The 21,470-nt window shown below is 46.3% G+C and overlaps 2 protein-coding genes across 10 annotated transcripts; one reads left to right on the forward strand and one right to left on the reverse strand.

Annotated features, from left to right (window-relative positions):
- Positions 1–293: 293 nt before the first annotated feature.
- Positions 294–4,284, reverse strand: calua (calumenin a). Of its 2 annotated transcripts, none has more exons than XM_083692095.1 (7): positions 4,204–4,284; positions 3,123–3,346; positions 2,594–2,775; positions 2,204–2,370; positions 2,033–2,093; positions 1,675–1,874; positions 294–1,530 (listed from the first exon to the last, which is right to left on the reverse strand). In XM_083692095.1, the coding sequence occupies exons 2-7, from the start codon at positions 3,341–3,343 to the stop codon at positions 1,426–1,428; spliced, it is 936 nt and encodes a 311-aa protein (XP_083548221.1). In that variant the 5' UTR covers positions 3,344–3,346; positions 4,204–4,284; the 3' UTR covers positions 294–1,425. The 2 variants fall into 2 exon arrangements, with proteins under 2 accessions (XP_083548221.1, XP_083548220.1); XM_083692094.1 differs by having other exon boundaries at positions 2,582–2,775.
- A 1,524-nt stretch (positions 4,285–5,808) lies between these two features.
- upf2 (UPF2 regulator of nonsense mediated mRNA decay) lies at positions 5,809–21,183 on the forward strand. 8 transcript variants are annotated; one of them, XM_083692265.1, is made up of 22 exons: positions 5,809–5,869; positions 6,847–7,221; positions 7,462–8,241; positions 8,345–8,505; positions 8,732–8,914; positions 9,053–9,214; positions 9,658–9,761; positions 10,072–10,157; positions 10,318–10,426; positions 10,619–10,732; positions 10,864–10,980; positions 11,488–11,673; positions 11,924–12,127; positions 12,940–13,215; positions 13,437–13,620; positions 15,677–15,828; positions 16,126–16,230; positions 16,360–16,458; positions 17,170–17,340; positions 18,292–18,433; positions 18,600–18,746; positions 19,781–21,183. In XM_083692265.1, exons 2-21 carry the CDS (start codon positions 6,848–6,850, stop codon positions 18,722–18,724), a joined length of 3,834 nt encoding a protein of 1,277 aa, XP_083548391.1. In that variant the 5' UTR covers positions 5,809–5,869; position 6,847; the 3' UTR covers positions 18,725–18,746; positions 19,781–21,183. The 8 variants fall into 8 exon arrangements, with proteins under 8 accessions (XP_083548391.1, XP_083548392.1, XP_083548389.1 ...); XM_083692266.1 differs by having other exon boundaries at positions 19,784–21,183; XM_083692263.1 differs by having other exon boundaries at positions 18,600–18,720.
- Positions 21,184–21,470: the final 287 nt, after the last annotated feature.

Genomic DNA, 21,470 nt, shown 5'->3' on the forward strand with positions numbered 1-21,470 from the left:
GAGTCTACTCCCTGATGTAATACTTCTGATTTATTGTAACATATCTAGAGTAAATAAAGCTTTATACTGTATGACAGGGAACTTTCAAACCAGTGTTGGACAGTGTTGTGATTTCAACACACTCCCCATTTCACTTCTAGCTATAATGAACAAAAAATGCACAAAAAATGCACAAAAAAAGCACAAACTTGCCCTCACAAACCCCTACAAGAAGATGCTAAGTTCTTCCTGGGCAAGAAATACTACTGGCACAGGAGTTAATATAAGTATGTAAAAACACACTTACAAATAGGTTTACTCAATTTACTTTTTTATTGAGAAATAGGCTGTGGAATCCAAGTACAGCATTTAGTCCAAAATATGAATGTTCATACATTCTGTGCGTAAATTCAGAAAAAGTACACTTACTGTTCATAAGATAATGTCAATACAGTATATTGTTCATTTCATGTACAGCAAGGTAAATTAGTGACAACTGGAAACATTGCTATTGGTCCAACATGCCCCATTGGTTCTTCAGCAGGTCTAATTTTATTTACCAATGGAGAGGCAGATGCATTCTCACACTTGCTGCCTCTCAATAATCCTGAATGGCATCATTTCAAGTCCCTCAGGGGTTTTGGAGTCAGCACTCACTCTTTCTTTGACCTAAACTGTGTTTCTATATCAATGCAGATAATAGAGTAGTAGACTACTGTAGACTATTGAGAGGCATCCATTAACACAAGAGAAATGGCAACAGAAGCATGGATGAACTCAGTAACATGGGCATAACACCCAACAGTCTGATAAACATGAGGGACCAAACACAACAAAAAATTAAGGGGTCAAACAGGAGTGTTTATAGAGAAATACAGCAGGGTGAGGGGTACTTTCATGGCAGTTAACTCAAATTTCTATTAACCCATGACCTTAACTGACACTAAGTGTCAAAGGTTGAGCTCTCAAAAGAGAAGGCACACACCGGGCAAAAAGAAACTACATATACAATAGCATCCCTCATCTACTAAACGAAAACATTAGAGGCTATCACTACGAGAAGTGCATGTCATCCAAAACATGACGGTAAAAGACACTACATAATTACCATATATGAATAGTTTGGTGGGGAAATTACAAATTACAATTCTATAAGGAATATTCAGTGCTTGTTGTGAGTATCTCAAGTCATATCTCAATCCAAGGCAAAAAAATAAATTCTGACCAATCTAAGCTAACAATATATCATTGAACAGATTAATGCAACAATCAGAATATTTGAAATTGGTAGTCATCGAATGTAAACACACAAAACTGTAGGAATCCATCATAAGCAAAGTAATTGGAGACAATATAGTGTTTGAGTAGGTTTCATACAAAATAAATGATATAATTTAAAATCAAATTAAAAACTGTTTTATCTACCTAGTTCCTAGAAAAAATAAACTAAAACTCATCATGCCGAACTAGTGCCTCCCCAAAGTCAGTTGCTTGACTTCCTACAAACAGGTCATACTTGTTCAAGATTTCATCCTTGGTTAACTTCCCATCCTGAAAAATAAACAGAGAAATTTAGTTATTATACTATTCAAATTGATACACACAGAGTGAGTGAGTGAGTGAGAGAAAGAAAGTGAGAGAGACGGAGGGAGAGAGGGAGGGAGTGAAAGATAGAGGCTGTTTGAGGTCACTCACCTTGTTAGAGTCAGACTCGTAGACTAGGTGTTTGGCCTCTGCCTCTGCATGGTCGTAGTCTGAGGGCAGGATCCAGTCCATCGTCTCCTCCTTATCCATCTTCCCATCTTTGTTTTTGTCCCGGAACTCTGAAAACTGCTCGCGCTCTGTTGCAACCCACTCTGGCTCCTCCATCTCGTCTTCATGATTATACATGTCACCTAGGAAACAAGGGGAGAGGAGGAGAAAATGGGATGGGTATGGATAAAGCAGAACACGTACCATATTGTATGTCTAATGAATGGAGCCCTCAAATATGAAACGTAAAACATTGCTTGGACCTGGACAGCATGGAATTAATTCAAGCCTCAGTCCTTACCGATGTACTCATTCAAGTCAATGAAACCATCACCATTCTTATCAATGTCCTCCATGGTTTCCTTTGGGGGGGGGGGGGGGGGGGGGACAAGGAGAAACAAGGAAGGTTAGAGTGAGGTCCGGTCTGGTCATAAATAAGTCATAAATCAAAACATATAATGTAGACACATACCAGTACCACTATGTCCTTCATGTGGTCATACTCCTCTGGATGAAGGAAGGCTGTGAACTCCTCTTTGTCAGCTATATGGTCTCCATCTTTGTCTGCCATTTTGAAACGCCTCTCGTCTCTTGCCATCATCTGCTGGTAGTTGTAATTGTCATCGGGTTCTGGGTCATCTGTGGGGTCAAAGGGAAGCATAATTATACAGTAGGTCTCATCGATCCATTAACAGCGGATGGCCATGTGTGGACTCCTAGCTTGACTCTTTACTCAATGAATCATATCACATTATCACTCCAAAGGCCCTTTGCTCATCCAATAATGGACAACATGACAATGTTTTCGGCCAATTGCAGTTCTCTGGCTCCATGGTCCCTCCCTCCTTACCCAGATAGGTACCATAGGTGACGTTCCTGTACTCCTCCCACGAGATCATGCCGTCGTTGTCCACATCAAAGTCCTTCCACTGCCGATCCACGTTGTCATAGATGTACTTCTTCTGAGCTTTCTTAATCCAAGCCTTAAGCTCAGACTCAGTAACAAATCCATCCTTGTCACCGTCGATCCTATCTACAATCACACTGTGTCAGGAAGAGAGGGAGGGAGAGGAAAAAGAGAGAGATCAGCCATTACAAACAACAGAAAGTTCAGAAGAGGACAAACTGTATTTGTACTGTGTGTACAAGGTATTGTCAATGTAATGCCAATGTACTGAACCAATACCAGCAATATTTGTTCTTTGTTTTTTTAACTCCTCCTGTAACTACAACATTTCCATGTCAGTCCACATTTACTGGAATGAGGAAATACTTCCTTGGATTAATGACAGCCCTTAGTTTGCCAGATGAGTGAAATAGTAGACCACAATAGGGAAAATCACTTTGTACTAAAAGACTAGAAATTAAGCAAAAAGATTCAGCGGACTCACCCTAGTCTGTGCTTGCTCTCCTCCGGGGTAAGGTCATCAAAGGACTTGGCCTCTTCTTGGCCCAGGAAGGCATCATGGTCGTAGTCAAAGCCCTTAGCGTCATTGTGCTCGCGGCTACTGAGGGCTTCATCATGGTGAACGCGTTCCTTTTTCTCTGTGGGCTTACTGGTGGCATAGACCACACAGAGGGCAAAGCACATGAGAAACGGCCTGATCTCCATCCTCTGAGAGTGAAAGAGAGAGAGAGAGAGAGAGAGGTTATGCGCTATTTTATGTCTGTGTTTGCTGATGGGCAGTTCCACGCCTTAGAATGTAAACATTGCTACATCTCTAAGATCCAATTATCTATAGGCTCTTTTGACATTAAACTGTGAGAGGATTTGTTTGCATGTTTGACTGTTTGGAGTTTGTTTAAGCTGTGAAGACACTGCTGGCACCATGTCAGCACAAACTTGTGACAGGAAATAGGATACATAGGATAGATGGAGGAAATATGAAACAGGCAGTAATGCCATCATGAAGACCAAACATTATAAATCAGTATAGCATGAGTGAAAAGTAGTAACACATCTGATTTCCAACTTCACTCATGAGACCAAAAACGTACTTGTGTATTAATTAAAGATGTTTGTAGCCTACATTTCCCATGTCAACATTGTGTGATGTTGTGGACTAAATACAGTAGAAAGCAGACCAGGGAAAGCTAAATAGCACAGTAAACTGGTAAGGTCTGGCCACTGGCCGTCTGAACATTGTTAAATGTTAATGAATTCATCATTCACACATGAGGTTACATTGTCTTTGTAAAATGTAGCATTATGCAAGGCCAACATGCCCAATCACGTAACATTTAAGCAGAAATCAACTGGTGACAAGTCTCCTACAATATTTTAACAGAATCTAAATTTGGATACATTATACATTGTTTCTGGCCGCTGTCAATTGGGTGAGTAGTAGAATGCGCCCGACATGCATACCATTTAAGAGAATAGCCCTTTTTGATAACAGGTTTAGCCGATCATACTAATTAGCTTTATCAATGTTTATCTATAGCATATTATAACAGTAACAGTCAACCTACCCGACTGATGTTTCCAGACACAATACAGACAGACGTGCTTCACGTACACACACAGTTCGATCACACCCGAGCATCGGGCCGTTTCCTTCTAAAATAAGATCCAATGGGATAATAGATTCAGCCTTCTCGAGCCATGATTGGTACACTTCAGCAAAGAAGGCACATTTGGCCGATGACCTCATGTATCTAAATCGGACGCTTATTCATCGCATTCGCTTTTAATTGGCTTCCATCACCAGTATGTAGTGTTTGAGCCAATCAAGGTTTAGAGAGTGGATTTGCGTTGCATGCATCCTGGGAATCAGATTGGCTACTATTTGCCACGTCCCCAAACTTGCGAAATGTTTACGGTCTGCTCGGCGCGGTCATCCATCCATCCATCCATCCATCCATCCATCCATCCATCCATCCATCTATCTATCTATCTATCTATCTATCTATCTATCTATCTATCTATCTATCTATCTATCTATCTATCTATCTATCTATCTATCTATCTATCTATCTATCTATCCATCCATCCATCCATCCATCCATCCATCCATCCATCCATCCATCCATCCATCGATTGCATTAGTATTACGGTTGTCAGATCAGTTATAGGCCGCTCGATCAGGCTCTTGTCTCTCTGTCCGCAAAAGGCTTGTTTTGTCTGGCCAAGCTGCTGGTGCTATTCCCATACTCTAGTGATAGTATGTCACTGTCAGTCAAAACAAATATCCTTTATTGGCTGAGACTGGCCTTCAGCTGGTTATCACTGGCGGACCACCATCAATCGACCCCTTTTGATAATAAAATAGAATGAAATATAATTTTTAAAAATCTAATAAATGTTGTGTTGATTTAAAGACTGGAGGACAGTCAAAATAAAATAAATCGAAATCCCCTGCACTGTCGATAGGCCTCTGGTCTGCTAGGCAATAATTTAACTATTGGACTAGGGAACTCCAAATGTTGATTTGCAATAATTTGCATATGCAAATTTTAGGTAGGTAGGCAGAGAGTGGTAAATTATTCGATTATTTTCGTCCACTATTGCTAGTTGCTGATTTGTACAAAAGCAGCCAGACAATAAAAAATGATTGTACGTAAGCCTTGGTGAGAGCAAATTCCCCAGGCCACTCCAGTGAAATATGTTTTTACAACAGTGCAGACGAAGGAAACGTTACTGACAAAGGCTTGGTACTCAAAAGATGCAGCTGCCTCTCCATTTAAGTGAATTACATTGTTACGTTCACATCAACCAATTAATCTTTCAGATGATTGTGTTGAATTATATTTGGTCAGTGGAGGAATGCTGACATTAGCTACAGCTACTCCACAGAGAGTAATACCCAAAGCCTCTTTCTACTACTTTCACTCTGAAGCTGTTGCTCCTGCAGACACACTCCCCTGGGGCATCTGTGACATAGCCTGTTCAAATATATACAGATGTGTGTGCATTGATACAATTACATATTCAACAAAATAATACCTCCCGATTTAATTAATATTTTGTATAATTTCTTGACAATGTACAAACCCTACATCACATCAATTGACAAAGGTGATGAACATTTGTATCAGGCATTACTTGCAGAACTTAAGTTTAGTGGTCCTCTTGCACACACAGGATTTCTTTTTGCCTAGCACTCAAGTTCGATGTTTATGTTGACAGAAATCGAAGGTAACAATGTTTCTGGATGTTTTTTTTTAAATGAAAGATATTCTATAATCATAAGTGTAATTTATGTGTTATTATGGGTTATGCAAACCCTTGATGTCGACGCTGAAGTACTCGCGGGATGGTTGACAAGCTATTTGTTTACCTCTCGACTGCTCCCTAACGGCCTAGCTAAAAATTAGCTAGCTAGCGAGTTGGAAATCATTTTATGTTATTTTGGCAAGACATTCTATTTTACATTGTAACTCGATGATATATTTAATCCAAAGTAATTGAATACAATTGCAAGAGAGATTTGTAGTTTTTAAAACTTCAAATCACCCAGTGTGATTCTTAGAAAGCTAACGTTAGCTAGTTAACTGCCTGGCTGAAGCCAGCTAGCTAGTTCCTGTATTTCTGACGCTAGACGTAGCTAGCGTATGGATGCGCAAGCCATAATGTCAACAGAACCTAGCCAGGCTGCAAGGAATTGTAACCTAACTGTCCATATAAACTCAAGTCTATAAGGAGCTAAACGTATTATTGAAGTGCAGTCAATTGCACGTCAAATTACTAAAGTTTACAAATGACTAAAGCTCTGCTTAGCCAAGTGTTTTGCTAGCTAGCTATTTAGCTAACAAATTAGCAAAGTTGTTAGCTAACTACTAAACAGGGGAAGCTTTGGAATACTCGTCAAATTTAATCTCGTGACTTTTACCAACGGCTGGCTCCGATGAATAATCAAACTGTTGAGAAGGTTAGTTGAAAAAAGTTGGCTAGCTAAGTAGAGCAGCTAGTGCTGGGCATTTAATTAACTTGAATATATGAGCATGGAGCTAATGAAGTAATGTGATAAGATGAATATTTGATGATTAATACTAACTAGTATTTAGCTAACTACAGCACTGCAGGCAAGCTGACGAGTCATGTTGGTCTTGTTTGATGTCCAAACTGAGATGATTGCTATAAAATTGACCTCCCCTTGGGTTTTATTTTCCTAGAATGCCTGCTGAGCGCAAGAGATCAGTAAACATGGATGAGAAAGAGACATGCTCATTCAGTAGCAAGGAAAAAGAAAAAGAGAGGGAAGGTGAGAGGCGTCCCGCCTCCTCTCGAGAGAAAGGGAGGGATGAGGCCAAGGTGAGTGGCAAAAAAGACAGCGCCAAGTCCGCAGAGGATAAGAGGAGGCGGCTGGAGGAGGAAAAGAGGAAGAAAGAAGAGAAGGAGCGTAAAAAGAAAGAGGAGGAGAAACAGAAGGCAGAGGAGGAGCAAAGGAAAAAGGAGGAAGAGGAGAAGAGGCAGCAGGAAGAGGAGGAGAAGAGAATTCAGGAGGAGGAGGCCAAGAGGCAGCGTGAAGAGGAGGCGGCTCAACTCAAGTAAGAGATCAATACTTGGGGATCACTCACTACCGATTATAATGCTTGTCTACAGGGGGCAGTGTAAGCAAAGCGATGTGCAGATTCTTTCAGCTTTCCATATTATAGGTCTGTTAACAGTATCTGTTGTTTTTAAGTTTATATAATCATATAGATAATGTAGTCTGCGTTCTGTGTTGACGAGGCTAACAGCTGTGATTGTAAACAAGCCTGTATTCTTCATCTCTCTTCCTAACCCAGGGAGAAGGAGGAGGGCCACCAGCTGCACCAGGAGGCCTGGGAGCGCCACCAGTGTAGGAAGGAGCTGCGTGGCAGGAACCAGAATGCCCACGAGGGCCGGCCCGAGGAGGCCTTCTTCAGTCGGCTCGACTCCAGCCTGAAGAAGAACACCGCCTTCGTCAAAAAGCTGCGCACGCTCACCGAGCAGCAGCGTGATGCCCTTTCCAACGACTTTGGCTCGCTCAACCTCAGCAAGTACATCGGCGAAGCAGTGAGCTCTGTAGTGGAGGCCAAGCTGAAGATCTCCGATGTGGGCTGTGCCGTGCATCTGTGCTCCCTCTTTCACCAGCGCTATGCAGAGTTTGCACCGCTGCTTCTGCAGGCCTGGAAGAAGCACTTTGAGGCGCGTAAGGAGGAGAAGGCACCCAATGTGAGCAAGCTGCGCACAGACTTACGCTTCATTGCAGAGCTCACCATTGTAGGCCTCTTCACCGACAAGGAGGGCCTGTCTCTCATCTACGAGCAGCTGAAGAGCATCATCGGGGTGGACCGTGAGACGCACACACACGTGTCAGTGGTCATCAGCTTCTGTAAGCACTGTGGGGACGACATTGCAGGCCTGGTGCCCCGCAAGGTGAAGGCGGCATCGGAGAAGTTTGGCCTGACCTTCCCCCCGAGTGAGATCATCAACACAGAGAAACAGCAGGCCTTTCAGAACCTCCTGAGGGAATACTTCACCTCGCTCACTAAGCACCTGAAGAAGGATCACCGCGAGCTGCAGAACATCGAGAGGCAGAACAGGTGAGAGGGTTCCAGAACAGAATATTCACTCCCTTTAATGTAACGTACCCTGAGGTGTCTGTGTTGAAGTGCTTAGATGGCTCCATGCTTCTTCTCCCGCCAGGCGTATCCTCCACTCCAAAGGGGAGCTGAGTGAGGACAGGCACAAGCAGTATGAGGAGTTTGCCACCTCTTATCAGAAGCTGCTGGCCAACACCCAGTCACTGGCAGACCTGCTGGATGAGAACATGCCAGATCTCCCCCAGGACAAGACCGTCCAGGAGGGTAAAGACTTCATATATGAAGACTGACTGTGTCTTATGCGATTCTGTGTCTAATGGATGGTCTGAACTTGAGATTTAATTTTTCTTATGTTTTGGCATGACGTTTTTTAACTGTAAATGTTTGAACCCCCTTCATATCTTGTTGCTGGCTGTTTGTGGTTTGTGCAGTGTGTGAGGATGTGTGTGAGTGTGCGTGTATCTAACCATTGTTCCTCTTTGTGCTATAGAGCATGGCCCTGGCATTGACATCTTCACCCCTGGGAAGCCTGGGGAGTATGACTTGGAGGGGGGCATCTGGGAGGATGAGGACGCCCGCAACTTCTATGAGAACATGGTGGACCTGAAGGCATTCGTCCCTGCAATCCTGTTTAAGGACAATGAGAAGGGCAAAGACAAGGATGAGGCCAAAGGTACACACACACACACACACACACACACACACACACACACACACACACACACACACACACACACACACTCTTTTGTCAACTGCCATTGCGGATGACCACTGACCGAGCCTGCTCTCCCTGTTGTCTCCTTTTGTTTAGATGCCAAAGAGGCCAAGGAGGTAGCCACAACAGCAGAGGAGTTGGAGCTGGAGTTGGAGGCGCTGGACATAGCTGACGACCCCCTGGAGCTGGAGGGGCCCGACGAGGCAGAGAGTGAAGAGCTCGCCAAGAAACTGCTGGATGAGCAAGGTAAAGACGAAGGTACTCTACATCTACCTGCGGTCATGTTGACGAAGCATAAGTGGTGTTTGTATCCAAATATACCATACTGGTAGGCAAGATTTATTGAGGGACCTCTCATTGTACATGTCATCCTTGATTTTAGCGTCTTCCCAAGTCCCCGGCTTCTGGATGATGGAAGGGTGTTAGTTGTGTGATGTCTCTTTCAGGCCTCAGGTTAGGGTCAGTGAAAGGTCAGAGAAAGGGAGCTAAGAGCCACTCAGGTCTGTATGGTGAGTTACACAGTTGAGCAAGTATTAATGAGAGTCATAGCAACAAATTATTTGCGATTTTCTGTGTTTTTGGTCTTTTTTTGATTCTATCCATATGCCATGGATGCATTGCACAGTGCTATGTTTCTACTGGGCTCGATGGTGAGTAGCAGATTTGACTTCACCGCATGTTCTGCATGTTTGTGTGTAAAGAACAAGAGGATGAGGAGGCCAGCACTGGGTCCCACCTGAAGCTCATCGTGGACGCCTTCATCCAGTCGCTCCCCAACTGTGTCAACAGAGACCTCATAGACAAGGCAATGAGGCCCCCCCCCCACACACACACACACACACACACACACACCTACAGTTTTCTAATGAAAATGACAGTTTAGCCCTAACAGACATGAGGGCATTGATCTTGAGTGGCTGTTATGATGCCACATGACACATATTGCCATAGCTGTTTCTTTTCTTTGAAATAGAGTCATGTTATGTTTTTTTGGATAATATGTTTGATCACGATAACCTTACAATTGGCAAGACATGGATTGAGTAAAGGGGCACTGAAGAGTTTTTGCAGTGCTGAGTGACTATGAAACCTCTCTAACGCGTGTGTCCTCACAGGCCGCCATGGATTTCTGCATGAACATGAACACAAAGTCCAACAGAAGAAAGCTTGTCCGTGCCCTCTTCACTGTCCCCAGGCAAAGGTGAGTCTGAACCCGCACATCATGGATGGAATGAGTGTCAATGTCTCCTTCTCCCCACCCGGTGGCACTGTTGTCCTCTATTTGGAATAGCAGCGAGGAAGTCAGGGAGACTCATGGCTGTGAAGACATTGTGAACCTCATGGTTTTGTCGCCCTGACAGGTTGGATCTGCTGCCCTTCTACTCCCGTCTGGTGGCGACCCTTCACCCCTGCATGTCAGACGTGGCAGAGGACCTGTGCTCTATGCTCAAAGGAGACTTCAGGTTCCATGTAAGGATCACCAGTACTACAACTAGCAATCCACTAAGCAATCCACTATAGCCATATGGCATTTTTCCAGGCTAAAGTCTCAGACCTGCACATGTATACTAGTTTTAAACAAGACCGGTGTGAAGGAATCTTGGGACAGGGCAGATTGGAAGTAGATCCAAATACGCACAATGCCCCTGTGTTTCCTCTTAGATACGGAAGAAGGACCAGATCAACATTGAAACGAAAAATAAAACTGTGAGATTTATCGGAGAGCTAGCCAAGTTCAAGATGTTCTCCAAGACAGACACACTTCATTGCTTGAAGGTAGGTGGTGCATCACTCTCACCATGCCCTCAGGAAGGTCATACTGTTTGCAATATATCATTATATTGCATGAGCACTTCTAAGTGTGTGTGTGTGTGTGTGTGTGTGTGTGTGTGTGTGTTTTCCTGTAGATGCTGTTGTCAGACTTCTCCCATCACCACATTGAGATGGCCTGCACCCTACTGGAGACCAGTGGACGCTTCCTCTTCAGATCCCCTGAGTCCCACCTGCGCACCAGTGTCCTCCTGGTACACAAAGAAACACACATATATACACATGCACAGCTCTGACATTCCCCTGATGGTATCAAACATCTCAATGGAATTCCCCGAAGGCTCTGGAGTTGATCCAGACCCCTGGGGAGAGGCTTCCTCATACAATCCTCTTGTTTAGCCTTCCTCATAAAATCACAGCTGAGGGGTGTTGTTAGGCCTGACACGAAGCAGAGGGTGGGTAACCCCTCAGCTGTGACTTTATTCCTGATAATGTCTGATAATAATCTAGTGCCTTATTGTTTTTATATAACAATAACAAAACAGAGAGTTGTGACATGACAACATGTCACAAACAAACTCTTAGAATGATGCTCCAAAAAGCAGCTACCGTGATAATGAACTCAGCAGAGAAAGTCAACTATAGACCAGATTTCATACAGTGTAATGCAATATAATTCAGTTTTTTAGGTCTTCAAAGAACCTTTCATATTGGCTATATTGAAACGTCTCTCATATCTCCCATGTGTGTCTCTGTCTCAGGAGCAAATGATGCGTAAGAAGCAGGCCCAGCATCTGGACGCTCGCTATGTGACCATGGTGGAGAACGCCTACTACTACTGCAACCCCCCTCCCATGGAGAAGACGGTGAGGAAGAAGAGACCCCCGCTGCAGGAGTACATCCGCAAACTCCTCTACAAGGACCTGTCCAAGGTCACCACGGAGAAGGTACAAGGATTGACAGTTCACTCCTATTTCTCATATCACCTCAGAGAGGGACTGAACATATTGTAGACTTTTCTTTACTAATAAATACTGATTTTTATTGACAAATGACTCCCTCACAACCTCCTTTTCCTTTTTTCCCTTGATCTTCTCCTCCTTGTTCTCTCCTTCCCCTCCTTCCCCCTGTCTCCTCCTCCCTCTTCCACCTCTCCCTCTCATTCCTCTCCTCCTGCTCCCCTCCCCCCAATCCTAGGTACTAAGGCAGATGCGTAAGTTGCCCTGGCATGACCCGGAGTCCAAGGGCTACCTGATCTGCTGCATGGTCAACATCTGGAACGTCAAGTACAACAGCATCCACTGTGTGGCCAACCTGCTGGCCGGCCTGGTGGCCTATCAGGAGGACGTGGGTATCCACGTGGTGGATGGGGTGTTGGAGGACATCCGCCTGGGCATGGAGGTGAGGAGGGGAAAGGGGGGAGGTCAGGGGAGGGCAAACCCAAGATGGTGAGCTCTTTGTGGGCATGGAGGTGAGGAGGGGATAGGGGGAGGTCAGGGGAGGGCAAGCCCAGGATGGTGAGCTCTTTGTGGGCATGGAGGGGATAGGGGGGAGGTCAGGGGAGGGCAAGCCAAGGCCAGGATGGTGAGTTGAAGAGGGGGAGCTGGGTCAGGGATTATGCTCAGTTTGATGAGCACTCTTTTCTGGATGTAAGGTGTATGTTAGAGGCCTAGCAAGACCGATTGTGATGAGGCTTTTCTTAATGACCTGAAGAATTGGCAGAGTTTACTCTCGTATTAGCGTGAATTGAGGCCTAAGGCTGTGTGTTGTCAAGGCTGTCTGTCTGCACGTCTCGGTAAAAACGGCTAATGCTAAATGACACACAGTGATGTACTGAGGTTTAAGCAAAGTCACCCCCGAGGCTGTAGCGTCTCTACATTACAACATACAGTACCAGTCAAAAGTTTGGACACACCTTCTCATTCAATGGTTTTTCTTTATATTTATTATTTTCTACATTGTAGATTCATATTGAAGACATCAAAACTATGAAGGAACACGGAATATGGAATTATGTAGTGAACAAAAAAGTGTTAAACAAACCAGAATATGTTTTAGATTTTAGATTCTTCAAAGTAGCCACCTTTTGCTTTGATGACAGCTTTGCACACTCTTTGCAAGTTTGTGTCCAAGCTTTTGACTGGTACTGTATGTGATGTGCAGGTGTACTCAAACCCCTCCCTCTTGACCCCCCCTCTCTACCATTTCTGCAGGTGAACCAGCCCAAGTTCAACCAGCGGCGGATCAGCAGCGCCAAGTTCCTGGGGGAACTCTACAACTACCGCATGGTGGAGTCGGCGGTGATCTTCCGCACGCTCTTCTCCTTCATCTCGTTCGGGGTGAACCCGGACGGCAGCCCCAGCCCCCTGGACCCCCCCGAGCACCTGTTCCGTATCCGCATGGTCTGCACTCTACTGGACACCTGCGGGCAGTACTTCGACCGCGGCTCCAGCAAGAGGAAGCTGGACTGCTTCCTCATCTACTTCCAGGTCAGTCTACCTCTCGAAGCCACAGCAGCTCTCCCCCACTATCTCTCCCTCCCCCTCTCTCTCCCTCCCTCTCTCTCTCTCTCTTTCTCTCTCTCTCTCTGTGATAGGCAAAGAAGCAGCACGGTTGCTTGCCAACTGTTTGACATTGAAAGTACTGTATATGATCATTCGTCCTTCATTCAGTTCTAACGTTGTGTTGTTGACGTTGTGGTGTTCTCCAGAGGTATATCTGGTGGAAGAAGGGTGTGGAGTTATGGAGTCCGGACCACCCGTTCCCCATAGACATAGACTACATGATCACTGACACTCTGGAGCTGCTCCGACCCAAGATGAGGCTGAGCAGCTCCCTGGAAGACGCCACCAAGGAGGTCACTGAGCTGGAGAGGGAGCTCCTCGTCAAACTGGGTAAGACACACACACACACACACACAAACAAACGTACGTACGTGTTGTACATGCCCACAGGCTGTAGAAGTGAGGCTTTCATTGTAGCACCTCGGGTGACTCACTCCAGCTCTCTGTCTTCCCGGCTGAGCAGCATTCCTATGTGTGTAGGTGGATGCTGCTCTCTCAGTCAGTCAGTCAGTCAGTCAGTCTGTGAAGGCAGGTCCAACTTCCTCTTAAACACATACCTGACGCACTCCGCGCACACACACACACACACACACACACACACCAGTCAGACTGCCTTTGCTATACACAGATAGTAAAGCATACACGTCTGAGCTACAGCTCTGTCCCTTTGGGAGCTTTGCTCTACTGTCAACTCATTTGTAAACTCTCCTCAGGGTGAATTGCGTGATATGTTTATGAATTAAGCAATAATGGTCTCACGGCCGTGATTTATCATCGATATTGTCATGCACAGCGGAGTGCCGACAAACCTAGTGACAATATTGACGATAAATCACAGGCTCAAGGGCATTATTGCTTTTATACAATTGTTACACAACAAATCTATTTTTTGGAGCGGCAGGTAGCCTAGAGGTTAAAGAGGCCAGCCAGCAATCGGGAGGTTGCTGGTTTGATCCCCACCCTAGGAGGGAGCCGGATGTGAGCTGGTAACTGGAAGGTTACTGGCATCATATCTAAGGCTCCTACCACTGCCGTTGTGCCCTTGAGCAAGGCACTTAACCCCTAACTGCTCCAGGGGTGCAGAATATGGCTGACCCTGTGCCCAGAGCCCAGAGCTCTGTTCTCCCTTGGGAGTGTGTACGTGTGTTGTCTCGGAGGGGGGTGCGTGTGCAGTGCGTGTGTGTTGTGTGTGTTGTCTTCTCCTATCTCACCAAAGAAATAGTGAGAAGAAAACAATACTTTGAGTATTTATTTTGTGACAGACTGTGGTGGTTTCTGCCCTGCACTGCCAAATATAGTTCCCAAAACTACAAACGTTGTCAAGGGAACATGATACCCAAATCTACTGCGGTGTAGGAATATCATAATAGGTCATTTCACCGTGACATTATTGTTATTAAATCACGGCTTCTAACGTCTCTCTCTGCCAATCACAGTGCTTGTTTTCATCAACCCGTTGTACAGTTAATACGTAACACCTCAATGAACAGATATTTCAATTTACTTTATAGGTCTACTGTAGGGATGTACCCTAACCCATGTTATACATCAGTCAGTATCTGCCCACTGTACTTGTGTCATTACAGGACTGGCAGGCAAAGCATCGGGCAGACCGATGAGGAGAAGGAGAGAGAGTGGTGAAAAACAAGACAAGGACAGGCTAGGGGGAAGCTCAGAGAGAGGGCAAGACGAGGAAGAAGAAAACATTCCTGTAGCAGGTGTAATGAGCTCCGAGTTCCTCAGCACAAGCACAGACAGTTGTGATGATAGCACAGACAGTTGTGATGATAGCACAGACGCGGAGGCATTGTTCAGGGTTTCGAGGTGTTGACAGGAACGTTACGGAATGATTTCGATACGCACACACAGCAGGGCGTGTGTGTCTGTGTGTGTGTGATTGATTCGATGGTGGCCCCCAGGCTAAACAGTGGCCTCATTGTTGTACCTCATCCTTTAACCAGGATAAGGCATTCCTCAGTGTACCCTGTTGAACTGGGACCTGCTACTACTGTCGCTGTTGCTGTGACTCTCTACCCTTCCCCCAGAAGAGTGCCCTCGCTCTCTTCCCCCTCACACATTAAGGCTAAACATGGGATCTGATTGGCATGTGTGTTTTTTAAAGACCCAGAGAAAAGCCTCCTGTTCAGAACATGGATCACTATGGGCAAAAACTCCTCTCACGAGCCATATGTTAATGACTTGTATGCAAATGAGAGCTTGTTCTCTCAAAGTGACTGGCTTCAAGTCCTACTGTTGCATTGTTGCTGTTATATCCTTGTCATAGAGGTGTGTGTGTGTGTGTGTGTGTGTGTGTGTGTGTGTGTGTGTGTGTGTGTGTGTGTGTGTGTGTGTGTGTGTGTGTCGGTCCGTGTCGTCCCTCCTGCAGGTCTGGCCATGGAGAAGGATGGCCGTAGCTCCAGTGCTATGAGTGAAGGCGAGGCCCTCGATGAGGAGGACGATGACGACGATGAGGAGGGGGGGGCGGAGACGGAGGAGCAGTCGGGCAACGAGAGCGAGATGAACGAACAAGAGGAAGAAGTGAGTCCGTCCGTCCGATTAACACACATTCATACGTTTGCCTGCCCATCAGAATATGTATCACCTCGTGCCCAGCGATCGCTGGTCATTATTGCGTCTCTCACTCATTCGTTCAGCTCTCAAGCGTCTTAACGAAACCGAGGACAGGGGCAGGGGAGTGTCTGATATGAGGAAGTGGCTCCTGTTGTGCTGCTGCCAGGAATCCACCTTTCAAACATAGATACCGTGTTATCTTTGATCCGCGAAGTCGATATCTGTTACGCAAGGTAAACAAACGAGCTGTTGTGGTTGTTCCAGGAAGGGTCCGAGAATGAGGAAGAGGAGAGGGAGGAAGAGGAGGAGGAAAACACCGACTACCTGACAGACTCCAACAAAGAGAACGAGACGGATGAGGAGAACAATGTAAGATGGTTTGCGTGCGTGAAATGAACTGTCCCTTATCCCTCCCAAGAGAAGGTGTGTGTGTGTGTGTGTGTGTGTGTGTGTGTGTGTGTGTGTGCGTTTCTCTGACTGTCCTGCCCTGTCCTGTAGGAGGTGACCCTCCGTGGTGGTGGCCTGAAGCATGTGGCTTGTGCCGAGGATGAGGACTTCATCCAGGCTCTGGATAAGATGATGCTGGAGAACCTGCAGGTACAGTCAACTAGCTATTGGCTGCAGCAATCCTGTGTAGTGTCTTTCTCTGTCTCACTGTGGTCGTCTCTCTCTCTCACTGTGGTTGTCTCTCTCTGTCTCTCTCTCACTGTGGTTGTGTCTCTCTCTCTCTGTCTCTCTCTCTCTCTCACTGTGGTTGTGTCTCTCTCTCTCTCACTGTGGTCGTGTCTCTCTCTGTCTCTCTCTCACTGTGGTCGTGTCTCTCTCTGTCTCTCTCTCACTGTGGTCGTGTCTCTCTCTCACTATGGTTGTGTGTCTCTCTCACTGTGGTTGTGTGTCTCTCTCTCTCTCACTGTGGTCGTGTCTCTCTCTGTCTCTCTCTCACTGTGGTCGTGTCTCTCTCTGTCTCTCTCTCACTGTGGTCGTGTCTCTCTCTGTCTCTCTCTCTCTGTCTCTCTCTCACTGTGGTCGTGTCTCTCTCTGTCTCTCTCTCTCTGTCTCTCTCTCACTGTGGTCATGTCTCTCTCTGTCTCTCTCTCTCTGTCTCTCTCTCACTGTGGTCATGTCTCTCTCTCTCTCACTGTGGTCGTGTCTCTCTCTGTCTCTCTCTCTCTGTCTCTCTCTCACTGTGGTCATGTCTCTCTCTCTCTCACTGTGGTCGTGTCTCTCTCTGTCTCTCTCTCACTGTGGTCATGTCTCTCTCTCACTGTGGTCATGTCTCATTGCGTATGTTTTCTTATTTGTGTGTAGCAGAGGAGTGGCGAGGCAGTGAAGGTGCACCAGCTAGACGTGGCCATCCCCCTGCAGCTGAAGAGTCAGCTGAAGAAAGGCCCCGGCCCCGTGTGCTCTGGGGAGGGAGACGCAGACATCTCCGACACCATGCAGTTTGTCATGCTCACACGCAAAGGCAACAAGCAGCAGGTACACACACACACACACACACACACACTCTCTCACGTTGAGGGCTCCTTCCCTGTTAGTTTAGTGGGACCCCGTCACAGAGTCAGCACTGTAAGACAGACCCATAGTGATAATATTGACTCCTGAGTTGCAGCTGTATGTGTATTTAGGCCAACTCCACTGGTGGAATGTGTGGTTTTGGGGCAGAGACCAACTCTTGTACTGTAGGGTGTGTCCAGATTTTGCCCAGCAAGTCAGTCAGTGGAGAAGTCTAAACCGAGTCTGCTTGTTACATTACTACACGACAGTTTACGGAATCACAACACGTATTTTAAACATAATTATGCAGCGACTGTGGACCGAGACTTCATAGACTGTCTTTGTAAATGTTAATGCTAAACCCTAGAAATGGGCGATGACGTTTTCTCTACACACGCCCCATTGTAAACACAACCCCCCTCCTGTACTGGGTTCCCTCAGGAGAGAATGAAAGGAGTCCTGTGTGTGTGTTCACGCACGTCGTCGCGATCTCCCCATGTTACGTACCGGGTCCCAGCTGGAGCCGCTCCCTGTCAATCACACACACCTTCACAGCACACCAGTCTCGGTTCCTCAGCTCCACACTGTTCTACCGAGGGCTTCCTGAAAACTCATATCAAAGCTAGAACTGGAGAAAGGGGTGGAATTGTTTTTTTTGGAGAGCATGAGTCATTTGTCGTTCAAGTGCTGAGTGTTTGTTCCCTTACCTCTCTTATCTAGCTACAGCTTTACACCTTAGACCTTCTCCATCCTCCATATGTGCCTTTCTCTCTGCTGTCCCCAGTATGAGATCTAGAACATGTCTCTCTGCTGTCCCCAGTATGAGATCTAGAATGCGTCTCTCTGCTGTCCCCAGTATGAGATCTAGAACGCGTCTCTCTGCTGTCTCCAGTATGAGATCTTGAACGTGCCTCTTCTCTCTCCTGTCTCCAGTATAAGATCTTGAACGTGCCCCTGTCATCCCACCTGGCCGCTAACCACTTCAACCAGCAGCAGGCGGAGCAGGAGGAGCGCATGCGCATGAAGAAGCTCACACTGGACATCAACGAGAGGCAGGAGCAGGAGGACTACCAAGGTACAGTAAAAGACACTAGGGAGGGAGGGAGGGAGGGAGGGAGGGGAATGAGTCTGAAAGAAAGAGAGAGTGAGTGAGAATAAGTGTGTTGTGTGAGAGAGAGGAGCAGGAGGACCACCAAAACCACCAAAGCAGACCATGTAAAGGACTTGTTGTGTTGTTACAGAGATGATGCAGTCCCTGGCTCAGCGGCCCGCTCCTGCCAACACCAACCGGGAGCGGCGCCCGCGCTACCAGCACCCCAAAGGGGCGCCCAACGCCGACCTCATCTTCAAGACTGGAGGAAGGTGAGACTCGCTCCTCAACTTGCCCGGTATTTACACTCTCCCACGCACGCATGCACACACGCACGCACACACACACACACACACCTGTATTGACAGCTTTGGAAACTGGCTTGGCATTGGAATGGATCCTGCTCAAGGACTTGATGTTTGTCGTCTCACTGACACTCCCTGTTGCTATCTATCTATCTCTCTGTACTTGAACAGAAGACTTGAGAAACAGGAGAGAAATGAAAGGCACGAGAAAAGAGACAGACAAGAGAGACAAGAGAGGCAAGAGAAACAGGAGAGAAACGAGAGGTTTGAGGTCCAGAGACTAGGGCCGGCCAGATGAGCCGGACACGCTTCTGACCGCTCTGCAGCTAAAAATCACAGAGCTCAAACCATATAGATTTTGTAGACCAAGGCAGTCAGTATGATTTTTTTAGTTAAGTTGTTGCTCCTGATTTCTGCACTCTGTCTAAACCGATCCATTCTGCTTAGCATCTATTACATGTACAAGTGAGATATATATTATTTTTTTCCTTACAAGCTGTAAATAAAAGCAAAACTTGGAAATAAAGATGATGCATGAAATATCTATTTTCTGTACAACAAAAGCAGCCTGTGTTTCTTTCTCGTCCAGTTCCAAAAGAATTTCAGAGCATTCAGAGGATGTTACGACACAACAAATTCATACATGAATCTGTTATTTTAGGCAGGCATATAAATTAGGCTTTTGAGGAATAACACATTTTTTTCCTTCATTGTCCCACTTTCCCAGGAACACACACTAGCTCACTTGGTGGTCATCACCAATGACTGATATTGGAGAGGAGGGTGAGGGAGGGATGGGGAGGTGTTTATGTACCAGTAAGAAGGGATGGAGAAGAAGTGATGCATGCTGGGAAAGGATGGGGGGTGACGGAGGGTGGGTGGAGAAGAAGGGGATGCATGCTCGGGTGTGTGAGGGAGGGATGGGTGGTTTTGGGATGAAGAGGGGATGGAGAAGAGAGGAAGGATGGATGAAGAGGGGGTGTTCTGGGAGGCAGCTCCTACAGTAATGTCCTGCTGTTTCCCCTAGGAGACGCTGATTGGAGTCTGGCCGAGGGAGCGAGCAAGTGAGAGAACGAGAGAGAGAGATCGACGAGAGAGAGAGAGAGAGAGAGAGAGAAAGAGCGGACAACTCGTCTCGCCTAAAACAGGGAGTGAGTCCGCCAGCCGCCAACTGACGCAAGCGCAGACCCCCCACACCCAAACCCGCAGCAGGAGCGAAGAGGAAGAGGAGGTGTAGGAAGGGTATCAACCAGGGGTGAAGGGGGAGGGGGGGGGGGACACACACCTCCTTTACCTAGCCGAGGGTTGGGGGAGGGGGCGTTCAGACCACCCCTTTCTTTCTGTCTGTCGCCCGGGATCACACCAGCACACCAGCACATAAACACCCGACTGTCTGAACGAGAGAACCAACCAGAAGACACAAATTAATGACTGACCAGCTCACTGACAGATGGACAGACACGGACGCAGACAGACATACAGATAGACAGCCAGACAGACAGACAGACAGCCGGTCAGCAGGACAGGGACTACAGGCTGCCCTCGCTCCTGTGCAGCACCGGAAGATGACACAGATGTGGCACAGAGGGCTCATGCTCCTAGATATGCATGAGGGAGGGGAGGAGAATGGTGTGTGTGTGTGTGTGTGTGAGTGAGAAAGGGACCGGGTATGGTGACATCTTTTGGAGATGGGCTGTGCTTCTCTTACTGGGAACAGACCTGTTCAGTCTTTTTACTCTATATCTAGCTAAATCAAACGCTGTTAAAGGGCAGCTCTGAGAGAAGTATGAGGAGAGAGAGGTGGATGAGGAGGAGGAGGAGGAGGAGAAGGGAGAGAACAGGTCACCAAACTACTGAAGGACCCGGTAGACCAGGGAAAATGGAGGAGGAGAGGATGGTGTATGGGGAAAAAAAGAGTTTGTGGTTTTGTGTGAGCGTGTGTGAATGTGAGAGGATTACAATAGAGGTGGTATGCTCCTCCTATCCCTGGTGGAACAAGCAGTTGCCATGGTGACGACCCTGACCTGGGTTTAGGGCAAGTGACCAGCGTTGACTGACCAGTTTCATCATCAGAAATTAAAGAGTATATAAGTGAATATCCTTATTCTTTGTTTTTTAAACATTTAGCTTTCTAGATGTGTCCTTATTACTTTCTGGAGAATTCAGTTTTTTTTGGGTGATTTAAAGTTTGTTGATTTTGATATTTGTGCTGTATTGTGGTAAAACCTTTTTGACAAATGGATAAGATACTTATCTGTGCACTGCCTCCTGAGAGTCCTCCAGTGATGATGATTTCTGTTTGATTATTTCTGTCTGTTGAATCTATAGATAGATAGATAGATACTCTGTAGTCTACTGCATGGGCCTTTCTGCACCAGCTCTGTAAGCCAATCTGCCTGTGTTTCAGTAAAGTGTCCGTTTGTGACTCAACCTTGTCCTCGCTTTCTTTTCTGTGTCCATATAATGTCTGACTGGAATATAGCTTTGGGTCTGAGCCCCTCTTTTGTCTGCATGTGTGTGAGTGCAAGCATGAGAGAGAATGGCATGTACTGTATGTCTGAGAGAGACTTGTTTGTTTGAGGGCACTCGAGAGGGTGTGTCTGTTTGTCTGGCTCTAATTACAAGGCCCAAAACATGCTCATTTCCTCACTTCCTGCCAGTGTACCTCCCCTCAAACACTCACTCGAAAACATGCACTTGATAATACTCATCCCTTA

This window comes from Argentina silus, assembly GCF_951799395.1.
Source record: "Argentina silus genome assembly, chromosome: 20".
Classification (NCBI taxonomy): Eukaryota; Metazoa; Chordata; class Actinopteri; order Argentiniformes; family Argentinidae; genus Argentina; species Argentina silus.